This window comes from Callithrix jacchus, chromosome 4 (genome assembly GCF_049354715.1).
Source record: "Callithrix jacchus isolate 240 chromosome 4, calJac240_pri, whole genome shotgun sequence".
In the NCBI taxonomy this organism is placed as follows: Eukaryota; Metazoa; Chordata; class Mammalia; order Primates; family Cebidae; genus Callithrix; species Callithrix jacchus.
The window spans coordinates 133,903,958-133,926,767 of NC_133505.1; the positions used below are offsets into that span (position 1 = coordinate 133,903,958).

Genomic DNA, 22,810 nt, shown 5'->3' on the forward strand with positions numbered 1-22,810 from the left:
TGTATTACAGTTGCCTATAGTATTCAGAAAGTAATGCACTAAATAGTTTTGCAGCCTAGAAGCAGCAAGCTGTATCATATGGTACAGGTGTGTAATAGTTTATACTAAGTGTAAGTACACTGTCCAATGTTCACACCTAACATATTTCTTAGAATGTATCCCCATCACAAAGCAACAAATGACTGAATTTAAAACTGTAACCCTTTCCAAGGATGTCCTAGATGCTTTAGAAATATCATTCTTGCTCTCAAGTGATTTATAGTCTAGTAAGGGAAAAGAAGAAACCCACACTTTTAGTAAAAGAATCAATCTGTATAGGTTAATACGAACCTTTAATCATTCACAGTATCTAAGCTTCTAAAAAACAATGCTGGCGTTTTTTAAAAAAACCTTCCTTATGGTGTTGATTTTTCTTTGAACCTTTCTTAAGATGCTGAAATGCTGGTCGTGAGAATAAGAAAAATTTATACCAGTAGTTACTGCTAAAATAATCTTTTTTACTTTGTAAAATAAATCTCAAAAGATGGAAGAGCCGTTAAAGAGTATCTAACTGAATGATTTTTAAACAAGGGCCTGAGTGCTCATTCATCCTTTCCCAACCCAGCTTCACCAAATACCATTACCCAAATCAAAACAGGTTTGCTATTATTAGTTTTCTATATTATGCATTAAAATAATATGTTTCTGATTGAATAAAAAATTATTTGTAACTTTTCAGAAACAAATCAACACTACTGATCTAATTTAACCCTCTAGAGAAATTTTACCTTTCAATTTCTATTTTTCCTGGACTAACATTAAATTGGTTTTTATCCTCTAAACCAACTGAACATATGAAGCTACAAAGTCTAATAAGGTAGTCACTAGTCACCTGTATGTATTAAGCACTTGATATGTGGCTAATCCAAATTGAGACGTGTCGTAAGTATAAAATAAATACCAGATTCATAGACTTAGTACAAAAGTAAAAAGAAAAATGCCTCATAATTGCTTATATTAGTGACATACTGAAAAAAATATTTTGGATATACTGAGTTAAAAATGAATTGTTAAAAATAATTTTACCTGTTTTTTCATTTTTTAAAACTCTGGCTACTAGAATACTTAAAATTGCACATGTGGCTCACATTTGTTTTTGCATTATGCTTTCATTGGTCAGCAGTGGTATAGAGAAATATCTCTGAATTCCAGTAAATGGAGAGTAAAGTCATCTTGGGTTTAAAGACTCACCACTAGTAATTTACAAAGTTTACAGACTATTCAATTATGTCTATAGTATGATTATATGTAAAGTAGATATATGAAAATTTTGTGAGTTTTTCTGAGCCCCGAATATGAAATGCTACTAGAGATTATAATCATGAAGTGCACAACTAAAAAGGAGAGATTACTAAAATCAACTTGAAAATGCAAGTGGTTTGCCTTTGTGTTCTGCGTGAATAAAAAGCATAAAATAAAAAAAAAATTTTTTAATTAAAAAAACGAAAAAAAAAAGAAAATGTGAGTGGTGAGTATTCAGCAAAGCTACTCATTAGCTCTTGCATAACATAGTGGTAGCATAATTCAAATCCGAGCCTCAGCAAAATGACAAATTACCACATCCTGCATCTTCAGTTCTCTGTGTTGACCAGAAAATAAAAGGCACTCACCAGTATCTAAGAGTTAGGAAGGAGTCCACAGATGGACAAGTGCTGTGTTTCTTCTGTTAATAATGGAATTAAAAGGTTAAAAACTAACAATGATTTTAACTCAGTTCACAGAAAAAAATTAGCCTAAATAATTCTTTTCTTTCACAGGCTTTTCTCTTTAGTTTCACGAACTCTTTGAAACCTCTTTCTCCTTGTTCCCTAGTAGCATAAGCTGAAAACAAATGAAGTTATTAAAAAGTTAATGAATTTGATGGAAAATATAATCAAGATTAATTTAGATTTCCTTTTTATCAACATCTATACTAATGAGTTTTCTGAAAACTTTCAAATATCCATAATTATTTAAAAATTAAAGTATTTCTGGTTCATATAATAGAGTTGTTGTTTTTATTGTTACTTTTCTCATGTTCTACCAGAAGTACCAGGACTTTAAAACATACTGTCACCAGAGCAAGGATAAAAAACATGTGATAACAGGTTAGATTTAGTGTGATTCTTTAGGAATGAAAAGATTCTTAATACCTGAGAAGGCATTCATTTTACTTGGATTGTTCAGAGTAAGAATACCAATGCCATTGTCTTCCTTCTGAAGGTCAACAGTTCCACCAGGAAACTGCTGAAGTTTTTTTTTCACTTCTTCCTCATAAAATCCATGGGCTGTATTATAAAGTGACAATCCTGTTTGATGTAGCAATTTTGTCCTTACAGACAGAGGCGATGTCTTCAAAAGACCTGTTGTCATTTCTGGAAAAGAGAAATAAGTATGCAATAGCACAGATTAATAGGCACTCACTTTTCTAATAATATGTGTTAATAGGCTGTAGTAATGGACACTTCTGGTGGATTGTGAATACTTCCCCTTTTCTTTCTTTTTCTTTTCTTTTTTTTTTTTTTTTTTTGAGACGTAGTTTCGCCCTGTTGCCCAGGCTGGAGTCCAGTAGAACAAATTCGGCTCACTGCAACCTCTGCCTCCCGGCTTCCAATGATTCTCATACCTCAGCCTCCCAATTAGCTGGGACTACAGGGGCCCGTCACCACACCTAGCTAATTTTTGTACTTTTAGTAGAGGCAAGGTTTCACCATGTTAGCCAGGCTGGTCTCAAACTCCTGATTACAAATGATCCACCCAACTTGGACTCCCAAAGTGCTGAGATAATAGGTGTAAGCCGTGGCACCTGGCCACTTCCCCATTTTTTTAAAAGCACTGTTTCAGGAAATGATCAGTATGAAATTCCTTTCATTTTTCCCTCCTTCTCAAACCAAATAATTCACAAAGCATATCATTTCAGTATGTATCAGTGAGAGATAACAGAATAATTACAGTATCTTTACCATGCTCCAATACAATAGGAAGGCTTAGAAAAAAATACTGCTCTGTATTTTGCACCATCTCCTGCCTCCAGGTAGTCTTTTGCTTCAGATTCTTCTCTATTCTTCAACCCTTAACTTTTTCAAAATCTAAAAGTAAATATAGTCCAAGTATCCCCTTGGAAACAGCCACTATGCAAAAATGCTGCAAGAGCAATCCCACTCTCCAACAGAAATTTTATTCTTGGCATTATTCTTACCTTCTGCAAAGCCTTCAGGCTGGAAGGGTCCTAAGAAAAAGCTGGAAAGGGTCCTAAGAAAAATGGGGAAGGATATAAGAATGTGTGTGTAACTACAATATTAAAGACACCAAGATGTTTCTTAAATCTCCTCAAGGAGACTGAAGTGTTAACTCATAAACTGTGACCTAATACACTACATTAGGGTTTAGCAAAAAAAAAATTGCAAGATGATTGTTATCTTAAAAAATGATATCTAAGAATCAAAACTTGATGTTACTTTTCCAAGAAAAAAAGGTATTCTAATTTGCCATCATAAGTCTTTGTTGGGACCTGCTTTTAACTGTCATAACTTTATTATTTCCCTTAATGTCAAATTCCTCCTGGTCTTTGTATCCTCCCTCCCTCCCACCAAAACAGTCACCAGTTGCCAGCTGCTAGGGTTACCGAATAAATAATGAAAGCACTGGGTGGTCACCCACCACTTAATGAATTGTGATTAACAAGATTTGGATCGGGCCAGGTGTGGTGGCTCACGCCTGTAATCCAAGCACTTTGGGGGCCAAGGTGGGTGGATCACCTGAGGTAGGGAGTTCAAGACCAGCCTGACCAACATGGTGAAACCACGTCTTAAAAAAATAAAAAAATAAAAAATAAAGAAATATTTTTAAAAAAAACTAAAAAACAAGGTTTGGATCAATTTGATGTATAGAAGCAATAAGCAAGGAAAGTGACCAAATGTTACAAGTTGCAAAATACCTAAATATTTAGTATTTTGAATACTGTTAGATATAGTGATCCTCAAGTTTCTCTACAAAGAATCAGTATGTCAGTATGTTCAGCTCTCTTATTCTTTAATTCTCCATTTTTAAGTTGAACTTCCTTGTAGTTTGAGTAAACAACCTTTTCCACCAGTTCTAATCAGTAGTTCATATCTGTTCCCCCAGTCTCCTGCTCTGTCCTGACTCATCCTGGTCACTTGCTCCTGTCACCTGCTTTGACTCCGGGCTACCTGCTCTGACCTGCCCGTAACCATTCTTCCTGCCAAACTACCCACCTCCACTACTCTGGCTCATACCCCTGCTCCCTTTAAAATAGCCAATTGGAATTAGACTAGACTATGTGGTCTAACTCTAGCCAATAGGGGAATGACACAGCAGTAGGAGCAACCTACATCAGGCATAAGTACCCCTTCCCCTTCCTTGTCCAGGTGTGTGCCCGCCATTGTTCAGTCTGTGAGCCACACCTTTCTATATAAGTAAATTGCCTTGCTGAAAAAATTTATCAAGGGCTACTTCTTTTGTGGCACCAAAAATTTTAATTATAACAATACTTTAATGTCTTCATCTATTGCCAATTCCATACTCCTTTTCCAAAATTCATATAGTATACCTTGTGTGACATCCTTCCATCCCATCACCTGTTCTGTCAAATTAGAAAATGATAAGGTATTAACAGATTTTAAGGTATCTAAGGCCTCCTGAAGACCTAGAAAGCTAGAGGGAACAATTATCAAACATGAGCTTGCAACATTTCAGGATATTTTCAGTAAACTCAAGAGACCTTGCAAGATTTTTTAAATACACTTCAAAATAAAGGAACCTAATTAGAACATAGAAATGTATAGTAATACAATAAAGGCAGAATAAAAGGTGATATCCTAGATGTTCCCACCATCTAATTTAGTGCAATAATAGGTACTTTACCAGTACTACATGAAATTACTGGGCATATAAAAGAATGAGAGGATACTGTGAAACTAAATAAAATTTTTAAATGTCAAAGAAATTACTGCCATATACTTAAATAATAAATTATTTCATTTTAAACAAATTATTCATTTGTAAGATTTTCCTCCAAATATTATTCTCATTTGTTGAATATTATTCCCCATATTTAACTTATTTCTTTCCCTTATATATCTCCAGTACCCAAAACTGCAGTCTGGTTCAAAGACCTATCTTCCTCCTTTCCAAGAGGGAAGCAAAAGTTTTGTCTATGGAAAGAAAATATTTCTGAAATTATTATCATTAGTTATGCACCATCATTAGAAAATGAACTATTCTTGTCAAATAAACTATCTCTTTAACTGGAAAGCAAAAGTTTCCTGGGAAAGAATGAATTATTTTGTTGAGAGTTTTCTTGCTCTAAGGCACATGGAATTGTATTTTTAAAATATTTTACCATGAAGGAGAAATAAACTGATAAGCATAGAAAATTGAGGTCTATGAAAAATGAAAGGGGTCAGGGGAGTTTTACAAATGAAATGTTGTTACCAATTAAAAAGTATGACACGGTTATAAAAAAAACACCAAGGCTTAGACACTTCCTATCATTCAAATGGAAATGTCAAGTTGCCTCAAAATCTCTTAGCTAGTAGAAGAAACCTAAACTAAAAATTTCAGACATTATTGAGAAATGCCAAGCAATTGGGCTTGAAACAAATTAACCACACTGAGGACTAAATTCTGATTTTTTTTTTTAATCTAGCTGATATTCCCACCTAAAGGGTCTAGGGAGTCATGCCCAACAAACCATAAATTCTCATCAGGTGGTTTTTATTTGACCCTATATATCTTGACTTACTTTTCAATCTGACCCTGGCATAACATTAGGAGCCAAGAAAAAAAATTTAATCCCAAAATATATTTCCTTGACATTCTTTAAAATTGCTCTGTAAACTCTCCTGTGGGAAAAATCCACATTCTATGGAGCATCCCCTTCCTTCTTTGTTTTTCTTCCTTTCTTTCCAGATCCAGGAGAAAATCAACTAAGAGCCAGGCACCCTTTTAGGTCTGAGAAGAAATAGTTTACAACCTGCTCTCTCTGAAGTCTGCTGAGAGATTCCTCTGCACAAAAAAACTGGTCTCCACAATCCTTTTAATCTGAACATTCTTTTTTATGAATCCCAGGTCTTTAGACAAACTCAACTAACTGTCAACCAGAAAATGTAAAAATTTACCTATAGCCTGGAAGCACCCCCACTTTAAGTTGTCCCACCCTTCTGAACCAAACCAACTTATTTCTTAAATGTATTTGATTGATGTCTCATGCCTTCCTAAAATATGTAAAACCAAGTTGTACCCCAACCACCTTGGGCACATGTTCTCAGGACCTGAGGGCTGTGTCACAGGCCATAGGCACTCACATTTGGCTCAGAATAAATCTCTTAAATATTTTACAGAGTTTGACTCTTTTCATCATCAATACCTATATTCTCATGACAGGATATATTTATTAAGTTTTTTTGTAATCTCCATTCATAATCATAATCATTCCATACTCAACCACCATTCTTTCTGTTTCACCTTTCCTTTTACTACCCTTAGAATTAGAACCAAGTTCACTGGTCAAAGTCTGTGAGAAAAATAGGAAAATATACCAAACTATATAATTCAAAATGAGTTCTGAAGCTTTCTTTGCTTTTTTTTTTTTTAAGGAAAAGGAAGGGGAGGAGGGGAGGAGGAACTCTTTGCTTTTTTAAAGACAGATTTTTAAAAACATAATAACTTGGCCAGGCGCGGTGGCTCACGCCTATAATCCCAGCACTTTGGGAGGTCGAGGTGGGTGGATCACGAGGTCAAGAGATCAAGACCATCCTGGTCAACAAGGTGAAACCCCGTCTCTACTAAAAATACAAAAATTAGCTGGGCAAGGTGGTGTACGCCTGTAGTCCCAGCTACTCAGGAGGCAGAGGCAGGAGAATTGCTTGAACCCAGGCGGCGGAGGTGGCGGTGAGCCAAGATCGTGCCATTGAACTCCAGTCTGGGTAACAAAAGCGAAACTCCGTCTCAAAAAAAAAAAAAAAAAAAAAAACATAATAACTGGACTAGCAAGTAAGGCAAATATTTCAAAAGAGGATAGTATTCTTTCTTGGATTATTTAAAGTACATTTTAACTAGACATTTAGCTGCATTCTCAGAAATAAACAGTTATTGGTTTCTTGGCATATGGGCCATTACATTTGTACTTATATGTAGATTTTTATGGCCAGGAAATGGCCATAGACACATATGCATATGTTAAGAGCATTTGGTAAGAGGTAATTCTGTAGCAATTCAATGGCTATTTATATTGAATTCCTATTAATGATCATGCCATTGTTAGCTATTTCAGAGAGAAATAAAGCATCTTTAAAAGTTTTCCGTTTTGGCAGAGAAACAAAATATGCACAAAATATGAAAATAGAGCAAAGTCTCTCCTTTTATTGAGCTTTGCTAGAGTGTGCCATTAAATTTAATGTAATCTTAACTTCATAAAAGGATATCTTTTTTTTCCACCAGTAAACTCTGATCACGTAGTCTAAGGATTTTCTTTAGGTATAAATGGATTCAATAACATTAAATCAGTGCATTGAATTATGATGCATTATTGTGAGGAAAGAGACCCAGGCATCTGGGATCAACTTCCCCTTTGACTGCCACACTGCATTTCAATAGAAGAAAAGGCTGACCGACTGGCGCCTCTTGATTCGCCTTCCTGTAGGTGGCGGGCTTGGTCTTGGGGAAACTCTCCAGAAGGCACTGTTTTTACTTAAAACAAGATCAAACCCAAGACCTTTTCACTTGTGAATCCTAAAGCTGTAAACCCGAAACCCTTTTTTTTTTATTAAATAAAATTTAATAATAATGTATTAGAACTCAGGACAAGAGAAATTTACGAATGACCAGGGATGCCTGGGAAATACATATGGATCAGATGTTAGAGCTAAGGAATCAGTAGGAAAAATGGCCGTTAAGTAGAGAGAGAATATTATTTACAGTAGGAAATGAAGGTCACATGCAATTAAAATATGACCTGCTCATTGAGTGTGAATGAAACGTATTGATCCTATATTTTAAGATTTTACATGAAGAATCCTGAAGGAAATGCTAAGTTAGGACTTTATTCTGTGATTAATGGTTAGTCTCTAAAAGTTTTGGGAAATGGGGGTGATGGTTCCCCATGAACAAAAGTCTATAGAAGTTTTGTGGTGGCTGTAATATTCACAGATTGAAAAATGTCAAGGGCCACAATTAAATTCTTATTTCTACCCATCATTCTCAAACATACGTTGTCTTTGTGGCAAATAAGGATGTAATTAATAATAAATTCCCTTAGGATCTGCTCCAAAGACAACCTTTTTTTTTTTTTTTTTAAGAAAGGAGAGAAGCAAAGAAAAAAAAAAGAGTAAAGGAGAAGAACAAAGAGGAAGAAAAAGAGGGAGAGAGAACAGTAATACTGCTTTATTCTAAAAATGGGTATTGAAAAACCTCTTTTATGGCAATAATTGTGCTTAATAATAGCCGATCAATATTTCATTTAAAGCTATAAGTAGGTGCGATGTGGCACTGACAAGAATGTACACCTTATGTATTTAAAGTGGAGAGCTCTATAAATGCCTATCAAATTTACTTGTTCCGGATCTGAGTTCAAGTCCTGGACATCGAAACCCTTTCATATGTGATTTCTAAAGCTGTAAACCCGAAACCTTTTCACGTGAGTCCTAAACCTGTAAATCTTCATATGTAATTTCTAAGGCTGTAAACCGAAGATTCTTCCATGTGTAGTATCTAAAGTATAAACCTATATGAAGGCAGAACATTCCTTTGTTAGACGAGCTGGGAATTTGGAGCCATCGCCTGGCTCCCGACCATAATATTAATAATAATAATGAAAAACCTTTTCCGGCTGGGCACGGTGGCTCACGCCTGTAATCCTAGCACTTTGGGAGGCCGAGATGGGTGGATCATCTGAGGTCAGGAGTGCAAGACCAGCCTGGCCATCATGGTGAAACCCCATCTTAAAAAAAATAATAATAAAATAAAATAAAATAACTTTTCCTCCCCCATTCGGTGTTCGGGAGCTCTGTTTCTCACGACCACTCCTGCTACATTTTCCCTTCATTCTAATTTTTAAAATTCTAAGCAGAAGTACAACCAAAATCAAGCAACATACCAGCTTTGCTAGGGAGTAAATATCAAATGTATACTCCCCCACACACATATATGAAACCAGATTTATCAAATATATATATGTAACCAGAATTTTTGTGGTTATAAAACAGTGCAATACTAGTGTTTCACAGCTATTACTTTTGTAACAAATGACTTTTGTTCACTGACTTGAAATTTATGTTACATTTTGCAAGAAAGAAAATAAACACAGATGTGAAGAATGAAGAAAAATATCAGTTGAGTCACCTAACAGGTGCTGAAAAAGTTTCAGAATACAGGTATGTTCTATTTCTTAACCAAATAATGCATCTGAAGAAAGAGACCCAAGCATCTAAGATCACATCCCCCTTGACTTCCACACTGCATTTCAATAGAAGAAAAGGCTGGCCTCCTTATTCCCCTTCCTATAGAATCAGGGACAGTATGGGGGAATCTTTACGGAAGGCATCGTTTTTACTTAAACAAGATCAAACCCCACTTCACTCCTACTCCATCAACCAAGACCCTTTAACTTACAATTTCTAAAACTGTAAACCCAAGACCCTTTCACGTGTAATATCTAGAGTTGTAAGCCTATATAAAGGCAGAGCTTCTCTTTGTTAGACAACCTTGGCTGTTAACCATGTCACCTTACACCCAGCTGAAATACATCACCTCTTACTTCCTAGTTCAGTGTCCGAGATCTTGGCGCTCCCGCTTCACATCCACAGGTATTTATTTTCTTTTTCTTTAAACTCATCTTATACATTTTACTCTCTATATATGTGTGCTACATTTACTTCTCAGGAAACTTTTTTTTAATTGAGGAATATCATTCCGAATATTGACAGATGTCCTGTTCAGGAAATTTCTCATTTCCTAAACTGCTAGTTGCAAAGTTAGTTTCTTAAGAACTCTACTTCTTCAAACAGAAATGTAAAGAAAGAACACAAATATTGACTCAGTAGGTACCAATGATAATTAAAGATTAGAGATGTCTGAAATCTCTTTGTTGACAATTCTGGCAGCTAAGCAAGAGTCCTTATTAAAGGTAATGATATTTCTTAATAATTCATGCACAACCAGAAAACATAACAGAAAGGTACATATGAGATAAGTTGTAGTATTTTAGAGATAATCAGGACAGGGACTACATCTTATTCACAGCTCTTAGCACAGTATTTTACATTAAATTTTTGTGGAACTAAATGACACACATGTCGTTATTACTATATAGGTATTACTGTAGCTAGTCATTTCTAAAATAAAGACCTATGTTTACAAAATAATAAAAAAATAACTATTTCAGTCCAGGCACAGTGGCTTGCGCCTGTAATCCCAGCACTCTGAAGACCAAGGTGGGTGGATCACCTAAGGTCAAGAGTTCGAGACAAGCCTGGCCAACAGGGCAAAACCCCGTCTCTACTAAAATACAAAAATTAGCTGGACATAGTGGTGGGCACCTGTAATCCCAGCTACTCAGGAGACTGAGGCAGGAGAATCACTTGAACCCAGATGACAGAGGTTGCAGTGAGCCAAGGTCTCGCCACTGCACTCCAGCCAAGGTAACAGGGTGAGACCCTCCAGATCAGACAAAAGAAAGACTGAAAGATTTCACTGTAGGGTTTTTAAGAAATGCAAACCCAGGATATGTGGCTACAAGTGAGGGTATCATATTCAGCCAAATAAATTGTTTCAATGGCCTCTGGTCAGCTTGCCAAAGAGCCACAACTTCTCCATCCATCACTCCCAGCTGAGGAATCTCTACTGCTCTTAAGCATGTAATAAAAATCAGAAGCATTTGATTTCAGACTGTCTATATTATATATCACCCGTTTTTAAAGTTCTGATTCGGTTTTAGGCTGTCATAATATAAACTACCTTTCAAGGTTCATTACATGTCACCCACACAACTCTTGCCCTCACACAGCCAAAATGCACAACTTTCAGTTCCTGAAATCTTTATGATTTTCTCGCCATTTCAAGCTTTTGCATATATGATGTTACCTTTTTGTCTTCCTGAGAGTAACTTCCAATCATCTCCTCTAACATCTAGACTACATAAAGTCCCCTTACTGTCTACTCTCACATTGTATCTTTCATCACCATTCTCACTCACGTTTTGCTGTAATTAGTTCTTTAACCAGTTCTTCCCATTAGATTTAATTGCAAGACGGCATTTGCAGTGCCTAATGACAATTTTCTTAAGGTTAAATTCCATGCAAGGGTTTAAAAATCTGGCCACAAATCAACCCTGCAACTGCCCTGTTTATTATTCTCCCAACTCACCCAGTTTCAACACAAAGCCTCTTCACAGGCTGGCTTCCCTTCCCAGAATGTTAATCACCTCAGGCGTCCCAGATGATTATACAGTCACCATTCAGACCAGAACCCAATAAGAAGTCAAGAAAGGATCACCCGTTTTATTACGAGGCTGCTCCCTCCCCTCGTAGGTTTCACAAACATACATATCATCGCAAGCTTGGCTCTCTGTTTTTACTATCCTTGTCCAGTTCCTCTCTATACTACTAGCACCTAGAGCCAGATACAGGGGACTCCCAGATGTGGAATAGAGAAAAGAACAAAGGGAGTGTTGATTTAGACGTTGCCGGAAGTCCTTAACAGCCCCTTCAACCTATAACTTAACTGTGGTTTTAATCCCCTACATGTGTAATCCCTGTACGTGTGTGCAGCGTTAAAAGGATTACTGCAGCTCAAAAATTCTCCAATGAAAAACCTCTACCAGAATGGAATTGCTCATTTTTCGTTCTTGAAGAGTTGGCTGCACGATACAAATAAGTTTTAGTTAAGCAAAACAATTTTATACATAAAAGACAATTATAGAGGTCACAGAGAACATTACCTAACTTAGCAGTGCCTTGATATTCCAAAATTAAATCAGTGTGTAGAAAGCAAGCCTCCTTATGCTCTTAAAAGTGTAAGGACGCGATCTCTCCGCTTGCTCCAGCAAGACCTATTCATCTCTTTCCCACGCCCTCCTTCCCCTCGTCGGCCCGTGGCGCTAGGCACCGCGTCCCCACGTCTAGCAGAGGGCAGGACTGCGCGGCGCTTGTACCGGACAAGCCGCGGAGCTGGCGAAGCTCGCCGTGTGGGATACGTTTGGAGAAGGGAGCACTAAAGTCCATTCCACGGCGATATTGTAGAATTTTGCCACTGACAACACTTAACTGAAGTCCTAAGGCCAACTCTTTCGACCACACAGCCTCGCAGGCCGGGGCGATGACTTCCTTTTCCGTTCCCCTACACACGCTTTTCAGCTTTGAGTGCCTTTATTTCCGCTCCCCTCCGGAACCTCCTCTGCGCCGGTGCTCCGTTCCGGTATGTCCCTTCCTCTTCTCCGCGTCGCCCCGTTTACGATCCCACGCTCCTCCTTCCTCTCTGGGGGACTTTATTCCGTTTCCCTGCAGGCTCTCATGACCCCGGAAATCCCGCCCCCGCCGCGAGGAGCCTTCCTGCAGCCACGTCCCTCCTTCTAGGGCAGCGAGTGAGCCCGGGTTGGCGGACTCGTGTAGTACTTGCTTCGCGTTTTCGCTTTTCCCATACTGGCTTAGCGCTTGGAAGGGAGACCGCCGAACCCTGCTTGTTTTTGCTCCAATAGACGTGAGGAAAAAGAAAGGCAAAGAAGCCTATGTAGGCAAACAGCGAGAGGGGAGAGGACCGAAAGGTACCGAAGGCCGACCCTTTCTAGAGATCTCTTCTGAGTTATTGAGGGGAAAGGGTATTTAGCTAGTTTTTTGTTTTTTTTTTTAACCCGAAAAACTAGTGTGTGTCCTGAATGTGTGGATGTGACATGGTGTTTTTAAAAGCTCAGTAAGCGGCCGGGTGCGGTGGCTTACGCCTGTAATCCCAGCACTCTGGGAAGCCGAGACGGGCGAATCACTTGAGGCCAGGAGTTCAAGACCAGCTTGGCCAAAGTGGTGAAACCCCCATCTTTATTTTGAAAAAAAAAAAAAAAAAAAAAAAAAAAATCAAAAACGCTCAGTAAGCTTAAAATTTGTGCCAATACATTTTGTATGCCGCAGACGGGAAGTGCTTTGGAAGACCGCCTGAAAGGGGAGGTCATTTTACACCAATATTGAGACGTTTTGTCAGAGTCGTGGGACTAAGGTAGACCTTAGGTAGTCGATGTCAAAGATAAGCACAGCTGAACGTTAAGGCGGTGAAAAGATTTATTCAGTTAACTACTGACAGGAAACGGTGAAAACATTTTATTCTGTTAACTACTGACAGGAAAGAGCTGAGCTCTATTTCAATTTGTGCAGAAGTGATCTGGGCATTTTAAAAGGAGAAAGGGGATGTGCGGGAGCTCAGTAGAGAAAGTGAAAACGTACAGAGCTGTTAGTGTAATTTGTGTGTGTGTTTAACAGTTAACTAAGTTACGATTGTATCATCCTACGGAGGAATTATCCTTGATTACATTTCTTTTTTTTTTTTTTTTTTTGAGATGGAGTTTCGCTCTTGTTGCCCAGGCTGGAGTGCAATGGCGCCATCTCGGCTCACCGCAACCTCTGCCTCCTGGGTTCAGGCAATTCTCCTGCCTCAGCCTCCTGAGTAGCTGGGATTACAGGCACGCGCCACCATGCCCAGCTAATTTTTTGTATTTTTAGTAGAGACGGGGTTTCACCATGTTGACCAGGATGTTCTCGATCTCTTGATCTGGTGATCTACCCGCTTCGGCCTCCCAAAGTGCTGGGATTACAGGTGTGAGCCACCGCTCCCGGCCCCTTGATTACATTTCAAGGGAATGGCTCTCAGGTCCTTGAGAGAGAACTTCTGAATGGCAAGAAATAAGCATTTACAATTGCAAGCCCTTTAGTAAATGTTCTAAGAAAGGAAGGTCAGAGACCTATCATCAGTTGTGTGCTGGTTACATCACGTTGTTCAGCTTTCTTAAGCAGTCGTCCTGGGCACAGGGCCTTATCCTGCTAAAGCTGTGCTAGAGTTTGGGCAAGTCTCTGAGCGCAGGGGTTTGGATGGAATAGTCACGTTTGGGCAAGTCTCTGAGCACAGGGGTTTGGTGGAATAGTCACATGCCTGTAGTTCTGCAGTGGTCATAGGTAAGATCTGACTAAGTACAGGGAATATTCTAGTGGGAGGAACAGAATGTGTCAATGCGCCGAGCAGGAAGGATAAAGCTTTAGGATACGGAGATGTGTATGATAGGAGTTAAGTGGGAGCCCAGTTTGCACTGATTGGAAGAAGCCATTATTAGCAGTACCATATTTAATTCCAGTTTATTATATAATGAGCAACTTAAGCCATTACACTCTTGAACAAGAAAGTCACTTGATTAAATGATGATTTGGAAGAATTTAATCACTTTGCAGAGTGAGTGGGGATGACTAGATATATGATTTATGCTGTAAGTCTGTATATGGATATGTGATACTTCAGCCTTCCAAGGTTGGCACTTCTTTGTGTACCTCCCTGATAGTACCTTGCTTAAGTAAGTAGAAAACAAAGGGTAGGATTTCTTTGGGGATACTATCTCATGCTTTGTCTTTTTCCCATGGATTTAGTTACTTGGCAGTTCTCAAACAATTTTCTCTCAACAAGTTGAGGAGATAAAATGTGTAAAAAAAAAATATATTGAAACTATCACAAGAGGACCAAAGCCCAGTAGGAGTTTGGAGGAGGGAAAAAGCTTGGCAGCTAGTGAAAATTCAAGGAGGATGGCACAAAAGACATATTTTCAGTACTGTAACTATTTAATATACTAAGAGATAAAACAGCATTTTTTTTTACTCCCACTTAAGTAATGCCTATTTACCCACAGCTGTGGTAGTATAATTGGAAGCAGATGAGGATCTGCAATGAGGTATGTTCAGTGGTGTTAGGCAGTATACTAAAATAATGACTTCTGTTAATATTGGCTTGTATTTCATGCAGTTACCCCTAGACCCATATGTGCATTAGTAATTAACTCTGATAAATTGGAATAGGCTTTGAGACTAAACCGGTAAAGATATTTAAGCATCCCGAGAAGACAGGCACATGGGATCTAGGAGGGCCGAGACCAAAATATCTGGTACTTACTACACATACCCTGGAGAAAGAGGGAATGTTTTCAAACCCAAGACTTAGTCTTCCTCATTTAAAAAAATTTCCTCCAATAATATTCTGATGGCTTATTTATATGTGTAGCATTTTGGTTTACTGCACATACAACTTACTATAAAAATACCTTTCACTGCAATAAACATTGTGCTAAACTGCAAACTGGAGGTTAATGTACTATAGTGCTTCCTTGCAGAGCCACTGAGAAAAGCTACAGGATCTCTGATGGCTGTGAACTTAGGTCATGGGCACTCAGAAAATTTGCATAAAAATTCCTATGCCCTATCTGAAGTGTGGAATTAGAAAGCTACAAGATTTGGCTGGGCATGGTGCTCACACCTGTAACCTTAGCACTTTGGAAGGCCAGGATCAAAGTAGATCACCCGAGGTCAGGAGTTCGAGGCCAGCATGGCCAACATGGTGAAACCCTGTCTCTACTAAAAATACAAAAATTAGCTGGGCATGGTGGTGGGTAGTCCTAGCTACTCTGAAGGCTGAACCTGGGAGGTGGAGATTGCAGTAAGCCGACATCACACCACTGCACTGCAGCCTGGGTGACAGAGTAAGACTCTGTCTCAAAAAAGAAAAAGAAAGCTACAGGACTTGAAGAGGTTATGCAAACTGGAGTTGTATGGATTTCAGCAATGGATTTCAGCAATAATGTAACTGTGTTTTTCTCAGGGACTGGATTGCCTGCCTTTGCACAATTATATAAACCTCTCAGAATATTGCTGCAATACCAGGGCAAGCAGCAGCAACACTAAACATCTGAGATTAAAATTGTCCATTGTCCAGGAAGAACTGAGTCATCACAATAGAAACTAAGCCAAAGGAAAGGAAAATTAAATTCCTTTAATACTCCAGTTTATGGCTTGAGATTTATACCTGTTCTGTGTGGCTCCTTGTTTTCTCTCTCTCTCTCTCTCTCTGTGTATTTTTCTTTTTTTTTTTTTTTTTCTTTCTTTCTTTATTTTTTTTTAAAGACAGGGTTTCACCATGTTGATCAGGCTGGTCATAAACTCCTGACCTCAGGTGATCCGCCCACCTTGGCCTCCAAAGTGCTTGGATTACAGGCGTGAGCCACCTTGCCTGGCCTGTGTATGTGTATTTTTCTAAATTATAGTTTGTTATATGAACCATTGCATACATTTTTATCTCCCTCAATGCTCTAGAAGTTAGGCATTTTGCTTTTGATTGTATTATAATTATTCACATTTTCTTTTTTTTTTTTTGAGATGGAGTTTCACTCTTGTTACCCAGGCTGGAGTGCAATGGCGCCATCTCGGCTCACCGCAACCTCCGCCTCCTGGGTTCAGGCAATTCTCCTACCTCAGCTTCCTGAGTAGCTGGGATTACAGGCACGCGCCACCATGCCCAGCTAATTTTTTGTACTTTTAGTAGAGACGGAGTTTCACCATGTTGACCAGGATGGTCTCTATCTCTTGACCTCGTGATCCACCCACCTCAGCCTCCCAAAGTGCTGGGATTACAGGCGTGAGCCACCACGCCAGGCCCGATTATTCACATTTTCTAAGAATCTCTCAAAGCAATGTATAAATTTGCAATTTACTCCTTTCTTTTTAAACATAAAGAATTTAACATTTTTACTTTTACCTTCCTTTCTCTTCTTCACTCTGTGTTATATAATCTGGTATTTGAAACCTAAGTTATATTTTTAAAAACTTATCTTATACTAATGTGGTTTGGCTGTGTCCCTATCCCAATCTCATCTTGAATTGTAGCCCCCATAATTCCCACATGGTGTGGGAGTGACCTGGTGGGAGATAATTGAATCATGGGGACAATTTCCCCCATACTGTTCTCATGGTAGTGAATATGTCTCACAAGATCTGATAGTTTTATAAGGGGAAACCCCATTTGCTTGGTTCTCATTCTCTCTTTCCTACCACCATCTAAGGCATGCCTTTCACCTTCTTCCATTATTGTGAGGCCTCCCCAGCCACGTGGAACTTTGAGTCCATTAAACCACTTTTTCTTTATAAATTTATCTAGTCTTGGGTATGTCTTTATCAGCAGCATGAAAATGGACTAATACATATACATTGTATATCTTCTTTATTGCTCAATAATCATTTTTCAAAGTTGAATTTACTGTTCTATATCACATTAAAATAATTTAGACTTAATCCTATATCTAAAGCCATCAATTGTTTTATATGCCCACTTCAAACTTTTATTTGGATTCAGCTCTTATTTAGTTACAAAGGGGCTTACAATTTTTATTTGTTTCTTTGTTTTTCTTTTTTTGTTTTTCCTGAGAAATACATATATTGCCTATTTCCTGAGTGCACGGACATTTGAAGCTGTCTCTTTCTTTTGCTCCCACATGAACTTCAACTTGGCTGGCGATCAGTTCTTGGGTCTTACCTTTCTACTTTCCAAGTAGACCATTCTGTTTTTCCTTCTGCTAGAGGAGAAACCTGAAACCAGCCTGATATTTTTTCTTTTCTATGAAATTATTTCTCCCTCTATCTATGTTGTTTATACATATTACATATTTACTTATCTTTCATTGTCCACCTGCACCACTAGAAAATCTGCAATATGGAGTTTATCTTGGATGTTTTCCCAAAGTGTTTAAAAAGTTGTACTTTTATACTGTCCTTGTGGTGTTATCTGCTACCACCCAAATGTTGCCCAGGCCTAGATCTCTTTCCAGTGATTATACATGGGCTGCTGTGAACATTCAATCTGTGTATGTTCTTCTTTTTTTCCCTCCCTGAGGGGAAAAAATACCTTTCACTGCAATAAACATTGTGCTAAACTGCAAACTAGAGTCTAATGTGCTATAGTGCTTCCTTGCAGAGCCACTGAGAAGAGCTACAGGATCTCTGATGGCTGTGAACTTAGGTCCCTGAGGATAGGTTTCTTCAGTTTTATTTTTCGGTAATAGCTTTCATTCTTCTTTCTCAGTAATAACTCTAATACTAGGTGGGCTTTCTATTTCTGGCTCCCATTTTCCATCTATATTTTTTCACAGTTTGGGAAAACATCCAAGTTAAACTCTATATTGCAGATTTTCGAAATTGGTGTAGGTGGACAATGTAAGATAAGTAAGTTAATATGTAATACGTATAATCAACAGAGTGAAAAGACAACCTGCAGAATGGGAGAAAATATTTGCAAACTATACATCTGACAAGGGGTTATATTCAGAATATATAAAGAACTCAATAGTTAAAAAAAATCCAATTTAAAAGTGAGTAAAAGGACTGAATAGACATTTCTCAAAAGAAGACTGCTAATCACTAACAAGTGTATGAAAAAATGCTCAGTCAGGCATGTGAGCCTGTCTCACACCTGTAATCCCAATACCTTGGGAGTCCAAGAAGGTGGACTGCTTGAGCCCAGGAGTTCAAGAGAGCTTGGGCAACATGGCAAAAGCCTGTCTCTACAAAAAATTACAGAAATTGGCTGGGTACTGCAATATGCACCTATAGTCCCAGCTACTCAGGAGCCTGAGGTGGGAAGATCACTTGAGCCCAGGAGCTCTAGGCTGCAGTAAGTTGTGATCACACCACCGCACTTCAGCCAGAGTGACAGAGCAAGACTCTGTCAAAAATACATACATACATACATTTAAAAATATATATATATAAAATAAAACTCACTAATCATAGGGGAAATGCAAATCAAAACCACAATGAGATATCACCTCATACCTGTTAGAATGGCTATTATCAAAAAGACAAAAAATAACATGCTCACACAGATGTGGAGAGAAACACTTGTACACTGTTGGAAGGAATATAAATTACTCTAGCCATTATAGAAAACAGTATAGAGATTCCTCAAATAATTAAAAGCAGAACTGACATATGATCCCATAATCACACACCTGGGTATATATCTGAAGGAAGTAAAATCAGTATGTTGCAGAGATACCTGCATTCCCATATTTATTGCAGCACTATTCACAAGAACCAGGATATGGAATCAACCTAATGTTCATCAGTCGATGAACAAATAAAAAAATGCCATATATACACAATGATATTCAGCCAATAAAAGCAATGAAATCCTATCATTTGTAGCAACATAGACAGACCTGGAGAACATTAAGTGAAATAAGTCAGGCACAGAAAGACAAATGTCACATGATCTCATGCATATGTAGAATCCAAAGAAGTTGATCTCATAAAAGTGGGGAATAGTATGGTGGTTACCATAGGTTGGGAAGAGATTGATCAGTGGGTACAGAGTTACAATTAGTAAGAGTAAATTCTGGTGGTCTATTGCACAGTAGGATAACTATAGTTAACAATATTGTATGTTTCAAAATGGCTAGAAAAGATTTTAATTGTTCTCACCACAAAGAAATGGTAAATATATGAGGTGATGGATTTGCTAAATAATATTAAAATATTACACCACACCCCATAAATATGTAAAATTCTTATGTGTCAAGAATGAAACAAAAATATATAATGTTGGGTGGTATTAAGTGCTATGACAACAAGTAAAGCAAGTTTGTCATAATGTTGGGAGTTGGTATTTTAGGTTAAGGTAAAGCCAATTACTTTATGTTTATGAATTCTTAGGCCGCCTCTTGACAACACTGACGTTCTCAACTATTGGTCGCAAGTCACAGTAGGTAAACATGCAAATTCTTTGCCTCAGTTCCATGTATTTAATTTTGAACAAATGGTCGTTAAGTCAAAATTGAGAAATAATGATTAGTAATAGTTTTTACATCTCAAGTATTTCCTCATTCTGAGCAAAGTATGTCGACACTTATTTACACAGTTGAATGTTTGGACACTATCTTGTGATGTGATTTTACTTTTTTTTTTTTAGTTTAGCTTTGAGTATCATGTATTCTATTTTCAATCTGTTGTTTTTGGCCTACACTCAATACAATAATCTATTTAGGGGTTTTCTCTCTGAAGCACAAAATACCTTTATACTCCAAAAAGATGGAGATGGGAAGGAGATAAACCAGACTCAGATACTGTGATTTTCTTCACTCTTCTCTGGTATGAGTTTTATGAAAATATTTGTAACCCAGTCAAAGGAATCTTTCCCCTGAAACAACACATGCTTTAGACTGAATGAGTTATAGTTATTGTAAGGCTGGTTACCTCGACGCCGGGAGCTTGGACACACCCATCCCTCTCCCTGCCTGAAAATTACATCACCAGAATATGCCCATCATCTAGCTCCACCTCGGAAACCCTTCTGCACTGGGCACTCAACCCCACCCTTGGAAATCCCCTCTGCACTTGGCACTCAACCCCGCCCTTGGAAATCCCCTCTGCACTCAGCACCTAGCCCGCCCTTGGAAAGCCCTGCTGAAACCTGCCCAATAGCACATTGCCCCATCCGGAAATCCCACCTACCTCCCTATAGCAGCTGGCCACGTCCACCTCCTGTTTCTCCATAGCCAATCAAACACCTTCACTCCCTATAAAACTGGGCCACACCCAGAGGAGTTGGGCGTGACTTCCCTGGCCCCTTTCCCCCCCGGACCATGGAACCTCTCCTGGGAGCCAAATAAATTGGCATTTAATCTTTTTGTGCTGGCCTCAGTTTCCTCATTTTTAACTCGGCAATAAACCTCACAAGGCAATAACCCTTACAGTTATTGGTATGGGAAAGAAACATAAAAATGTTATATACCACAACGTATATCATTATATTCTGTCATGATAATTTTTATTAATGTAAACTAATTAAGTTCAAATGCCTTGTTAGCCTTATTTTTCCTCCTTCCCATCCTTTCTTTTTTCCTCCTGAGTTCTTTCCTCTCTTTATTTCTTTTTGAGAATGTATTTAATTTTTCTTAAATATGCCATAGAAAAAATATTAGAATGAATATCTCATGCTGTTAATAGTTATCAGTAGTAACTTGGGGGAATGTAGTGTTTGGTTAGTTAAACATACTTGGTTTTCAGATTTCTCAAAATGAATGAGAACATTTAATAACAAGGTAAAATGTTGAAACTATAGTATTAATTTCAAAAAGGCTATCTAGAATGGAAGAAGGGTGATATCAGAAAAATGGCAGAATAGGACTTTCCAGTACTTGTCCCCTCACAGAAACATAAATTTGTACCACTATCCATGTATGAAAATACCTCCACATGAGCTGAGGAATTTAGATGTGAAATTATAGCACCTAGGTGTAGCAGAGAATTAAGAAACGTCACATCCAGTCATGGTGGTTCATGCCTGTAATCCTAGCACTTTGGGAGTCCAAGGCAAATGGATCACAAGGTCAGGAGATTGAGACCATCATGGCTAACATGGTGAAATCCCATCTCTACTAAAAATACAAAAAACTAGCTGGGCGTGGTGGCACGTTCCTGTAGTCTCAGCTACTTGGGAGCCTGAGGCAGGAGAATCGCTTGAACCCAGGAGGCAGAGATCGCAGTGAGCCGAGATTGCACCACTGCACTCCAGCCTGGATGATAAAGGGAGACTGTCTCAAAAAAAAAAAAAAGACACATTGAAGATAGTAGGAAAGAGTCACGTCTTTCCCAATCCCGGGTAGCACAGAGCTGAGAGATATGGTCTGTGTGGGGGAAGGAGAATCAAGTAAGTGGTCAGCTTTGCTGCAGACTCCAGCACCAGGCCTGCCATAGTGAAATCTGGCACCAGGCTGACTCCCATGGCCCCGGGCTCTAGGCTGATACCCATGCACTGAGTCTCCAAGATCACCCCAGTGCTAGTCTAAACTCCTTGGCCCCATGATCTAGACCCACTCCATTCCCAATGTTGGTCCCCATAGTTTCAGGTACCAGGCTCCAACACCAGGTTGGCCTCTCCAGCCCCAGACACCAGTTCAACACCAGTCGATACAGGCCTCAGATCCACTCAATGCTAGGCTTATCCCTGCAGCCCCAGGTTTCAGTGAACCTAGGTTCCAGGCCTGCTCCAACAGACCCAGGGTCCAGGCCTACCCCAATAGACCCTGGCACCAGAACTACCCCTGTGGGACTAGCCTACACTCTAGCACCCACAAACCCAGCCTCCAAGATGGCCTCTAAAGAATCGGGCTTCAGGTCTTCCCCAGCAGCAAACCAGAATGCTAGACTAATGGTCCACTTTTGTCCCCATGGACTCAAGCACCAGACCCATCTCAGTACTAGGCTGCCCCCTGTCCTGTGAACACAGGCTCCAAGCCAAACCCTGTGGACCTAGATGCCTAGCACACCCACCTATCTATCTGGTCACCAGCCCTGCCTACCTGATGACTCCAACAGCAAGCTCACGCATAAAGCCCACAGATGATATACCCAGAGGCTTAATAGGGTGACTATGAGCAACATTCCCTGCTGAATTCAGTCTATAAAGACAGGAATGAGTGCCTGCATTTCACTAATGCAAAGAAGACGAATAATCAGGGAAACATACCACCAAAGGACCAAACACCAGTAAACGACCCTAAAGAATGGAAAATCTATGAACATCCTGAAAAAGAATTTGAAATAATTCTTAGAAAAGCTCAGTGACCTACAAGATAAATAGACAGCTAAATAATATTAGGAGAACAGTACACAAAATTAGAAATATGACAGAGATAGAAACATAAAAAGAACTAGGAAAATTCTGAAGCTAATAAACTCAACGACTGAACTAAAGAATTCCACAGAGCTCC

At 38.8% G+C, this 22,810-nt stretch overlaps 1 protein-coding gene and 1 long non-coding RNA gene across 16 annotated transcripts in view; one reads left to right on the forward strand and one right to left on the reverse strand.

Annotated features, from left to right (window-relative positions):
- Window positions 1-12,376, reverse strand: part of ECHDC1 (ethylmalonyl-CoA decarboxylase 1) — a 54,396-nt gene extending 42,020 nt beyond the window's left edge. For 2 of the 15 annotated variants that reach the window (XM_008994998.5, XM_078370068.1), the window contains exons 1-3: window positions 11,975-12,376; window positions 3,218-3,270; window positions 2,172-2,393 (exon numbers count right to left, since the gene is read on the reverse strand). In XM_008994998.5, coding sequence (XP_008993246.1) covers window positions 2,172-2,391 — 220 coding nt within the window. In that variant the 5' untranslated portion in view covers window positions 2,392-2,393; window positions 3,218-3,270; window positions 11,975-12,376. Of the gene's footprint in view, window positions 1-2,171; window positions 2,394-3,217; window positions 3,271-11,118; window positions 11,453-11,529; window positions 11,699-11,974 lie in introns of those variants that run through there. The other 13 variants (XM_035296643.3, XM_078370070.1, XM_035296645.3 and 10 more) reach the window with 7 other exon arrangements.
- A 230-nt stretch (window positions 12,377-12,606) lies between these two features.
- Window positions 12,607-22,810, forward strand: part of LOC144582202 (uncharacterized) — a 62,077-nt gene continuing 51,873 nt past the window's right edge. Inside the window, exon 1 of the long non-coding RNA XR_013534537.1 lies at window positions 12,607-12,796. This is a non-coding gene — a long non-coding RNA (uncharacterized LOC144582202). The remainder of the gene's footprint in view (window positions 12,797-22,810) is intronic.